Source organism: Dryobates pubescens, chromosome 5, assembly GCF_014839835.1.
Source record: "Dryobates pubescens isolate bDryPub1 chromosome 5, bDryPub1.pri, whole genome shotgun sequence".
In the NCBI taxonomy this organism is placed as follows: Eukaryota; Metazoa; Chordata; class Aves; order Piciformes; family Picidae; genus Dryobates; species Dryobates pubescens.
In genome coordinates, this window is record NC_071616.1 from 12,875,545 (window position 1) to 12,886,900 (window position 11,356).

The window sequence follows — 11,356 nt, forward strand, 5'->3', positions numbered from 1 at the left end:
GATGAAATGGAATCTGCTGCCACACTTCCATGGCTACCAGCCTGGCTTTTACCACGTCCCCTATTCATTCCTGCTTGCCCTTTTCTGCAGGGTCTAGGGGAGATGCCATTGGATACACCCTCAGCAAGGGGAAGACGTTCCCAGACGAGTGGTGTTGGACATTCAAGGTCATCTACTTCCAGAGATGCTCTCAACGTCACTGACAGGTAATGATCCTCAGTGGTTTACTTGGTTAGGAGCTTCACCTTTAGGTTAAGGGCCTCGCCACAAGAGGAGAGTATGGAAGCACTCCAAACAGGGTTGTGAACATCAGACAGATCTGAAGGACAAGGAAGAACTTGACATGTCCTTAGATGAACTCTTCTGAAGGGGGGAATTGGTACCAATAAGAATGGCTTCATGTATTTTTAAGTTAATTTATTGGCTGCTTGTGAACATACACACTTGGAACCTGGAGCACTTGGAATTCACAGTAAATTCCTGTCACTGTCAGCTCAAGATACAGCCATTCTGTGGAAAAAACATAGGACCATAGAGTGGTTTGGGCTGGAAGGGGCCTTAAAGATCATCTAGTTCCCACCCCCCACCATGGTTAGGGACACCTTCCACTAAACCAGGTTGCTCAAGGCCCTATCCAAGCTGGCCTTGAACACCTCCAGGGAGGGGGCCATCCATGATCTCCCTGGGCAACCTGTTCCAGTGTCTCACCACCATCACCGTGAAGGATTTCTTCCTAATCTCCAGTCCAAAACACCATGTTTATTTAAGTCACCATGTGTAAAGTGAAAGTCCTTCCCCAGAAGGTTTTCTGTTTATTCATAGGTTCATACAATGGTTTGTGCTGGAAGGGACCTTAAAGACCATCTAGTTCCAACCCTCTGCCGTGGGCAGGGACACCTCCCACTACACCAGGTTGCCCAAGGCCCTATCTAATCTGGTTTTGAACACCTCCAGGGAGTGGAGTTGCACGGAAAGAGATGTTTACACTTACGTGGTCTGAGATAACAGACTCCTGTTCCAGCTTGTTTGTGTTTGCTGAGTAGCTTTTCCTTTCCCATCAGAGAGGCTGCAGAGGGCCGTGAAGTCACCAGAAAAGCGGCTCCTCGTAACGCCCTGGAAAACGAAGAGTATCTCAAAGACCTGATTGGCTTATTGAATGCCCGAGACTTCCGCGAGCGAATCAGTGGCATTAAGCAACTCTTATCAGATACAGAGAACAATCAGGGCTTTGTCCTTGCCAACATCGTGAAGGTAACTGAGAACACTGTGTTTCAAAGGTCTTCCAAGCTATGGCATAACATGTTCTGATGAAATCTTGGCTCCTTCTTTCAATAAGGGAAAAAGTTGGGGAATAGGGCAGGTGTGCACCTTCTGCCTGGTTTGTGAGTCTGGAAGAAGGTGAGGAAGGATCTTTGTTGTGATAAAGCTCAAGGTAATCATCCTCTCTCATAGGAGAGGAGAAAAACAGGATGCAGAGCTCCAAGAGTTGTAAGCTAAATGCAGATAGAATGAAAGGAAAAACAAGATTGTCTTCTAGCAGTGCAGGTCTTTGCTGTGGAGCTGTAATGTACTGCTATGAAACTTGACAGTGTTTTCACTCAGTGAAATCCCCACTTGGTGAAGACACTGTGAAACCTATGACTCTAGTGTTTCTATAGAATGAAAGAATTGTTTTGGTTGGAAGAGACCTCCAAGGTCATCAACTTCAAACCTAAGACCACCATGCCCGTTAAATCATGTCCCAAAGTGCTGTGCCCACACATTTCTTGAACACCTCCAGGGATGGTAACTCCTCCATCTCACTGGGCAGCCTGTTCCAGTGCCTGACCAATTTTTTGAGCACCTTAAAGCATTCTTTTTTTCTCTAAGCAGAGCTCTGTGCCCTTGGTTGCAGAAAACATTGGCCATACTAGAAGTTGCAGATGGCTTCTTTATCCCAATTCTATTGTCCAAGAATCAAACTCAGGCGAGGTGCAGTTAATAATGCAGAGTAGAAAAAATAGCAAATGATGCTTTGCTTGCTAAAAAATAATCTCAGCAGAGCTGTCTTTTGCCAAGATAGACAATTAAAGTGCAACCATAAAGCAGGGAACACAATATCCTCAGCTGAATGCTTCTTGGATACCTTTCCAGATCTTCGATGCGTTCAAGTCTCGCTTGCATGACTCCAACAGCAAAGTAAATCAGGTGGCTTTGGAGACCATGCACAAGATAATTCCCCTGCTGAAAGACAATTTGTCTCCTGTGATCAACATGTTAATTCCTGCCATGGTGGACAACAACCTGAACTCCAAAAATCCAGGGATTTATGCAGCTGCCACTAATGTTATTCAGGCTCTGTGTCAGCATGTAGGTAAGTGATTTTGCTCTCTCTTCATTTGAGAGAGATTTAATTACGTTAATTGAATTCTACATTTAAAGAGTTATTCTTTCCAACAGTTGCCATCCAGCTATTGCACTATGTAACAGATCATTGGGTTTACAGAATTCCAGCATGGTCGGGATGGGAAGGGACCTCTAGAGATCACCCAGTCCAACCTCCCCACCCCCCCCACCCCGCCCCAGCTAAAGCAGGGGCACCCACAGCAGCTTGCCCAGGATCACAATGTCCAGCTGGATTTGGAATCTGTCCAGAGAAGGAGACTCCGCAACCTCTTTGGGCAGCCTGCTCCAGGGCTCCAGCACCCTCACACCAAACAAGTTTCTCCTCATCTTGGAAACTCCTGGCATCCAGTTTGTGCCCATTGTCCCTTGTCCTGTTTCTAGGCACCACTGACAGGTGTCTGGCCCCTTCCTCTTGCCCCCCACAGGTCCTTTAGCTCTTACTGAGCATTGAGAAGATGCCCTCTGGGGCTGCTCTCCAGGCTCAACAGCCCCAGGCTTCCTAGCCTTTCCTTTTCACGGAGATGTTCCAGGCCCCTCAGCACCTTGGGAATCTCCACTGGACTCTCTCCAGTAGGTTCCTGTCTCTCTTGAACTAGGAAGCCCAGAACTGCACCCAGAATTCCATCTGTGTCCTCGCTAGGGCAGAGTAGCGTCAGAGGAATAGCTTCCTTGACCTGCTGGCAACACTCTTCTCCATGCACCTCAGGACACCATTGGCCTTCTGGGCCACATGCACATTGCTTGCTCATGGAGACCTTGTCATCCACCAGCACTCCCAGTTTCTTCTCTATGGAGCTGCTTTCCAGCAGGTCACTCCTCACCTGTACTGGTGCAGTGGGTTACCACTCCTCAGTGTTTATTCTCACACTTCTTAAGAAGTCATTGTAATATTTGGCCAGTCCAGTAAAGAATCCGAACTGGTTAGACTGGTCCTGAACATGTAGATGGCCTTGTTATTTTTCCTTAGCAGGTGGTTTTCACATTGAGGGTGACTGACCCTTGACACAGGTTGCCCAGAGCAGCTGTGGAGTCTCCATACTTGGGAGATACTCAAAAGCTGTTTTGACATGGCCTTGGGCAACTGCCCACAGTGACCCTGATGGAGCAGGGAGGTTTGGCCAGATGATCTCCAGAGGTCCTTTCCCACCTCAGTCATCCTGTTGCCGAAGGTTCTCACACTGCAGAATCACTTAAACAGGTCAAAGAAATAGATTGTTGCTGGTTTATGCATGCCACTACTAGTTTCCTTCTTTATGTGTTGTAGTTTTGGAGCGGAATTGTGGTGTTTTCAGGAAATAAATATGGTGTGTCCTACAATGGAATCAGACAATTGCTTGGGCTGGAAGAGCCCTTTAGCTTCATCCAGCCCAGGCATTCTCTAATTCAAACCAGACTGGTGCTAAAGCATGTCCTTCAACACCACAGCTCTGCATCTTTGAAACACCTCCAGGACGGGGATTCAACCACACCTCACTGGGCAGTTTGTTCCAGGGCTTGAGAACCCTTTCAGTGAAGATGTTTCTTCTGATATCAAACCTAAACCTGCCCTGGTGCAATTTGAGGCCATTTCCTCTTGTCCTGTCCCTCTTTCTGGGTGGAAGAGACCAGCCTCCATCTGGCTCAAACCCCCTGTTACGGAGCTGTAGAGACCAATTAGGTCTCTCCTCAGCTTTCTCTTCTCCCAGCTGAACAATCTCAGTTCCCTCAGCTGCTCCTCACCAGATGTGTTCTCCAGACACTTCACCAGCCTTGTTGCCCTTCTCTGGACCTGTTCTAGTCCCCCTCAATGTCCCTCCTGTAGTGAGTGGCCCAAAACTGAACCTCGTACTCAAGGCGTGGCCTTTGCAGGGCCAAGAGACCCTCAGGCTGGACAAAGCTGAGGAAGCGCAGGTCCAAGTTTCTAGGCATAAATACTTAGCTTTTCCCATCCCATTGCTGAGGATGGAATTAAGGAACCCATGGTAGCTGTACTGAGGATTATTGATGTGGTGAATTGAAGCTCCAAATTCATGCAGGAAGGTAATGAAGAGAGAGAATCTTGGTTTGGACTCATTACAGTCAGCAGTGTTGACCAGTTAAGAGAAATCCAGTGTGCATCCTAGCAGTGTCCTACCAGATTCTAGGAATTAGGGCTTCTTAAGTCTTTATTTTATTTTATTTATTTTAATGCTTTTATGCCTTGAAACACATCACTACATTTTCTTGAAGTTAATGCATCATAACTCAGGTTCCTATCTCCATTTGCCCATGCTGTGTTTATTTCCAGACTGCTTAATTACCCTACTTAACCTTTAATTTCTCCTTGTTTTGTTCTTTACTTCTAGACAACTATTTGCTCCTCCAGCCCTTCTGCACAAAAGCCCAGTTCCTGAATGGAAAAGCCAAGCAAGACATGACAGAAAAGCTCGCTGGTAAAGCCATGTTTTAAAGCCATGTTTGTTTGTCTCATTGCCTTAATTAGGCAAATTAATCTCAGGATGGTGATGGCTGTTTATCTTTTGTTCTGACACAGGGGGTTGTGGGCATGAAGGACGCAGCTGCCGTCAAATTTCACCCTCTTCTAATGCAAATTGAAGCTACTGCTGCCGAAAAAAAACCCTGTATTATTAGTATTTATTCTTCTGCCTCCCCATTACTGTATGAATACCCCAGAAATGCTGAATTCCCATCTTGTAAACATGAAAATGTCCAAGACTTTAAGGGAAATCTGTTTTAACCACACTGACATACTTTTGGCATGCTTTGAGAGCAGTTTTGTGTGTAGCAGCTATAAAAGGGAACGTAAAAAGCATGATGGACACTGTGTTCTTGAAATAGGGATCCCTAAGTTTATGCTTCCTGCATGTGTTAGTCACCAGATTATAGACCATTCATCTCTTCGTGGGACTTTCTGGAGCAGTTTGTGAGGCTCTTGTGAGGCCACACCTCAAATCCTGGGTTCAGTCTTGGGCCCCTCCGAGAAAGACATTAAGGTGATGGAGCAGGTCTAGAGAAGGACAGCAAAGCTGGTGAAGGGTCTGGAGAGCAGGTCTGGTGAGGAGCAGCTGAGGGAACTGGGGTTGTTTAGTCCGAAGATGAGGCTCTCTACAACTCCTCATTGCTTTCTACAACTGTCTGAAAGGAAGGTTGTGCCAGGTCGGGGTTGGTCTCTTCTCCCTGCTATCAAGTGATAGAAGGAGAGGAAATGGCCTGAAATTGTGCCAGGGGAAGTTTAGGTTGGATGTTAGGAACAATTTCTTTCCTGCAAGAGTGGTCAGGCATTGGAACAGGCTGCCCAGGGAGGTGGTGGAGTCACCATCCCTGGAGGTGATTAAGAAACCCGTGGACATGGCACTCTGGGACATGGCACCATGGCCATGGTGGTGTTGTGTTGATGGTTGGACTTGATGATCTTAGAGGTCTCTTCCAGCTGATGCCATTCTGTGATTGCATAAGGTTACTGTGTTCTTAAAATATCTACTGTGTCTTTCAGAACTGGAGGGGAAATCACATCAGTTGTTACACAGTGCACTGTGAGAAACAGAACGCCCCTATGATAATCCTGACTAAAAAGTACCTCAAAAAGCCCCTTCAGTTTCCTTTCCCTGTCTTATTTTTATAGAAGATTTTAATTATCTGCAGTACCTGTGCTGCTCTCTAAACTAAGAGAGGATAAAAGGGATGTTTGCAGGGATGTCAAGAGGGACTTGGACAAGCTAGAGAGGTGGACCAAAGCTAGCCTTATGAAGTTCAACAAGGCTAAGTGCAAGGTCCTACACCTGGATTGGGGCAGTCTCAAGCACAAATACAGGCTGGGTGAGGAGTAGCTTGAGAGCAGTCTTGAGAAGGACTTGGGGGTGTCAGTTGATGGAAAAACTCAACATGAGCCAGCAATGGTCACTTGCAGCTATGAAGCAAGCCATATGAGCTGCATGGAAAGCAGTGTGACCAGCAGGATGAGGGAGGTGATTCTGCCTCTCTGCTCTGTTCTCCTGAGACCCTTCCTGCAGCACTGTGTCCATTTCTGGTGTCCTCAGAACAAGTAGGACTTGGAACTGGTGGAGAGGGTGCTGAGGAGGCCACAAAGACGATCAGAGGGCTGGAACACTCCCCTGTGTGGACAGGCTGAGAGAGCTGGGGCTGTTGAGTCTGGAAAAGGCTGCAGAGAGACCTTAGAGCAGCCTTCTGGTACATGAAGGGGGGGCTATAGGAGAGCTGGGGAGGGGCTTTTTACAAGGGCTTGTGGTGATAGAATGAGGGACAATGGCTATGAGCTGGAAGAGGGGAGGTTTAGCCTAGAGATTAGGAAGAAAGAGCGAGGATGGAGACACTAGAACAGGTAGTCCAAGGATGTTGTGGATGGCCCCTCCCTGGAAAAGTCTTCAAGTCCAGGTTGGATGGGGCCTTGAGCAACCTGGTATAATGGAAGGTGTCCCTGCCCATGGCAGAGGGTTGGAACTGGATGATCTTTAAGGTCCCTTTCAACCCAAAACCATTCTGATTTGACATTGACTGCTTTTCAAAGCCTCTCAAAGCAGGGTTTCACCTCTGAATTGTTTTTTAAACCATCTCCAAACACTGTTTGATGACCTGTTGCCTTCCTTGCAGACCTCGTTACGGAGTTATACCCACGAAAGCCTTATGCTGTGGAGCAGAAAGTTCTGGTTGTCCTTTGGCACCTTCTGGGGAACATGACCAACAGTGGCTCTTTGCCTGGAGCCGGGGGGAACATCCGGACAGCCACAGCAAAATTATCTAAAGCACTTTTTGCACAGATGGGTCCAAGTCTGCTCACTCAAGCTGCAACTCAGCCACCGCACATCAGGAAGAGTTTAGAAGAATTCTTGGAGATAACTACCTAAAATAAGGACCTCTCTGTGTGTGAAACTCAATCACAGGACACATAGACAACGAACTGTTTACATGGAGACAGGACCATCCCCATGGTGCTGATTCACAGTGTTGGGTGTTGTTCATGCAGCAGCAGGGTTGGTGTTGGGAGAGCCTGAGCTGTGCTGAGGCTCACTCCCCTCACTGCCACCCTCACCAGTGTGCCTGGTGACAGAGGACAAGTCCCTCCCGAGTTATTCCTGCTGGTCACTGGAGAAGATGGAGTACAGAACCCTCTGATTGCTGATGAATAAAGACACCTTCTCATCATAGTCATGTATTGACTTCTTTAAACTTCATGCTGCCAATTACCCTGTACAAGAAGGGAGTGTGTGGCTTTTGTGAGAAATCTGCTGGGGTTTTAGCCAGGTGTGCAGGATGAGCTTTGCTGTGGCAGCTGTTAAAGCCTGGGCAAGTTGGTTTAGGGGCTGGGGCTGCTCCTCTGCCTGGGAATGCACAGCATCGGGAAAAAAGGAACCCCAGCCTGCCCCTTCCTTTCCTCTTCTCTTCCCCTCTTCTGTTTTCCCCTTCTCTTTCTCCCTTTCCCCACCTTTCCCCATTTTCTTTACTTTCTCCCTTTTCTCTTCCCTCTCCTTTTCTTTTTCCACATTTTTCTTTCCCCTGTCCGTTATCCGTTAATCCCCTTCCTTTTCTGTTATCCCTTTCCTTTCCCGTTCCTTTTCCCTTTCCCCTTTTCGCCTCCTTCCCTTCCCCTCTCTCCGCCTCCCGCTCTCCCCCTCGCTCCCGCCCCCCCCTCCGCCTGTCCCCGGCTCCGCCGACAGCCCGGGGCCCGATTTCCGCAGCGCCGCGCGGCAGGGGAGGCGCGCGGCCGCCATTTGGCGGGAAGCGGGGCAGGGCGCAGGGCGCCTGCGCGGCGCCGCCGGGGCGCAGGCGCGAGGGGCTGTGCGCAGGCGCCGTGCGCGGTTCTCGGGGCCCGGCGGCAGCGCGGCAGGCTGGCGGTCACCGGCCCAGCGGAGGTGCCGGCTGCGGGTAAGGACTGCGGGGGCTCGGGGGGCGGAGGGGAGCGGCAGGCCCCCCTGAGGCGGGAGTAGGGCTTGCTTGGCCGCGTTCTGCCGAGAAAGGTGGCCGGCGTGGGGCTCGCAGCCTGCCGCCACGTTCGGGCCCCTGCCTCCGGCCGCGCTTCAGGTGGCCAGCGGTTAGCCTGTCCTGCCCGTGAGGCTCGGGTGTGTTAAATAACGACTGTGATTAACTCCGCAGTGAGGGAAAGGGGGTGCGTTTCCGGTTTATGTGCTGTAAGCGCCGCTAAGTCTCGGAAGGGGCAGTCGGCCGGCTCACAGCCTTTGAGGGCTTCACGTTTTATCGCATCGTTGCTATGTTGTTCCGGTGTACTGCGCACTGGTGCGGCCACGCATCGGGTCCTGGGTTCAGTTTTGGGCCCTTCACTCCAATGAGGACAGCGAGGTGCTGGAGCGTGTCCAGAGAAGAGCAAGGAAGCTGGTGAAGGGTCTGGAGAACAGGCCCTGTGGGGAGCGGCTGAGGGACCTGGGGCTGTTCAGCCTGGAGAAAAGGAGGCTGGAGGAAGACCTCGTTGCTCTCTGTGACTCTCTCAATGGAGGTTGGAGCCGGGTGGGGCTTGTGCTTTTCTCATGTGCAACAAGTGACACGATAAGAGGAAATGGCCTCAAGCTGCCTCAGGGAGGTTTAGATTGCTCCTGAGGAACACTTTACAAGGCGGTTTCTCGGGCACAGGAACAGACTGTCCAGGGGGGTGTTGGGAGTCACCATAACTGGAGGTGTTTAAGAGACACGTGGATGGGGTGCTGAGGGACATGGTTTGGTGGCACTACCTGAGCCATTTTGATGATCTCAAAGGTCTTTTCCAACCTCAACAGTTCTATGATTCAATATTTTGGTTACTAAACCTTAATCTTGGGGCCGAAGCAATGGAAGGGACATGCTGGTAACGCCCTGCAGTCAGGTCTGGCCCAGAAATGTTCAACCGGCTGCTTATCAGGGCTGTGAAGAGCCTTGGAAGGGTGTGAGAGGGGGTGTGGAATTACGTGGTGCTGCCTGTTTCTGCTTTTACCTCGATATTTTCCATTGGTTATTTCATGTTTCTTAACACCAGCCTTGTCTGTGCTGAGGCTTTAATAGGAATGGGCTTAAGTAATGCTTGTGGGCAAATTACTGAAAACTTAGTGCATGTAGTTATCTGATAGATTTAATCAGTTATTTAGCCTGAGTGGTCTAAAACTCCTGGAATTGAGTTACTCTATTACATGCTTGGTTGTGTTAAATGCTCACTTTTGAGGCCACACCTGGGTTCAGTTTTGGCTCCCTCAACCCAAAAGGATATTGAGGGGCTAGAGCAGGTCCAGAGAAGGGCAACAAAGCTGGAGAACAGATCTGGTGAGGAGCAGCTGAGGGAACTGGGGTTGTTCAGCCTGGAGAAACGGACTTCCAACTTCCTGAAAGGAGGTTGGAGCCAGGTGGGTGTTGGTTTCATCTCCCTATTGTCAGGTGATAGAGTGAGATGAAATGGCCTGAAATTGTGCCAAGGAAGGTTTATGTTAGGTATGAGTAACAATTTCTTTCCTGCAGGATTGATCAGGCAATGGAACAGGTTGCCCAGGGAGGTGGTGGAGTCACCATCTCTGAAGGTGTTCAAAAACTGAGTAGATGTGGCACTCTGGGACATGGTCTAGTGGTTGTTGGTATCTCCAACACTAACTAAAGAAGCCCGCTTTGTATGCAGCCTTTCTGGAGTAGCTCACTGTGTGGGCCAGAGCTACTCATGAAGGAAATAAACTGCTCCCCTTGCACAGGTGTCCTCTCCTGCTGGTAGAACAGAAGTGCTGTAGTGCACTGTGTGCTCACAGCATGTTCTAGTGGCTTCTAAATGTCATAAACACTTAATTTTTGTGACTAGTTGCTATGCAAAATTAGAAAGTCATGAACTGTTTAAGAGAAGAAATTGTGTTTTTAGGGCTGCCAGCAGATGCATGTGACAGAGAAGAGAAACCAGCCCTTCCAAAAAGCAGTTGTTGAGACAGCTTTGCAGGGCAAAACGTGGAGTTTCTAGCTGTATGCCCAGGTTATGTGTCCCGGTGAGCTCCCAGGCTAAACGTGAGCTGTTAGCTCATATTTTGAGGCTGCTGCAAATAAGATAGGGACTATTTCTTCTGTCTGACGAATTTTGTTCTTCTCTGTCAGTGCATTTGTAGAAGTGAGAGCAATCCATTCTGTCGCTTACCAGCACTGAGAGCACTGGGGCTGTGCAGTCTGGAGAAGAGAAAGCTCCAGGGAGACCTTTTGGTAGCCTTTTAGTGCTTAAAGGGACTGAGGAGAAAGCTGGGGACAGACTTTTGGGCTTGTGACAGAACAAGGGGTAATGGTTTGAACTAAAAGAGGGAGAGATTCAGATTGGAGAGAAGGGAGAAATTTTAGACCCTGAGCGTGGTGAGAACATGTCCTAGGTTGCCTGCAGAGCTGATAGATACCCCATCCCTAGAACCATTGCAGGTCAGGTTGGTTGGGTCTCTGAGCAATCTGCTGTATTTGTAGATGTCCCTGCTGTCTGCAGGGGTGTTAGATGTTCTTGAAAGGTCCTTTCCCACCCAAACCAGTCTGCGACACAGCTAACAGCACCAGGGTGCTCCATTGCCTAGAATCCGTTAGTCATTAGGACCTGGTTTGACTGTAAGAAGGCTCAGTGGACCGCCTTACTCCAAGGCATTGGGTGGTGAAGGTGGAGATCCCTTGAGGCCAGGTGCTGCTTGGCAGAGCAGCAGGCAGCCACGCTAGGCTGGAGTAGGCTTTGGGACCAGGGCAGGGCTGGGCAGTAGCATTCCAGGAAGATCAGAATAAAGAGTGTGAGGAAGATGGAGTCTGTCCTGAAGGGCAGCAGGAAGCATACCACACATGAGCTGTGTGTGTGAGAGAACCACTGCATGTCAGGTGGACATTTTATGTGGTCCTCTGATGCTGATTGTGTTTTTGGAGGCATCATTAATGTGAGATGAGTCTGGTGCTGGGAGTAGTTCTCGGCAGAGGCATCACTTAAGGCACGGAGGGTTCATTTCAACAGGTATTTGCCTTACAGAGAAGTTGCCAGTTTGTAGTAAGGAGGAGAGTTGGATAA

General features: G+C 49.2%; 1 protein-coding gene across 1 annotated transcript in view; it reads left to right on the top strand.

Moving 5' to 3' along the window:
* The window catches only part of TOGARAM1 (TOG array regulator of axonemal microtubules 1), a 36,041-nt gene extending 28,534 nt beyond the window's left edge, over window positions 1–7,507 (top strand). Inside the window, exons 17-21 of the mRNA XM_054161621.1 lie at window positions 91–206; window positions 1,062–1,251; window positions 2,134–2,353; window positions 4,710–4,796; window positions 6,973–7,507. Of these exons, the coding sequence (XP_054017596.1) occupies window positions 91–206; window positions 1,062–1,251; window positions 2,134–2,353; window positions 4,710–4,796; window positions 6,973–7,226 (867 nt within the window). The 3' untranslated portion in view covers window positions 7,227–7,507. The remainder of the gene's footprint in view (window positions 1–90; window positions 207–1,061; window positions 1,252–2,133; window positions 2,354–4,709; window positions 4,797–6,972) is intronic.
* Window positions 7,508–11,356: the final 3,849 nt, after the last annotated feature.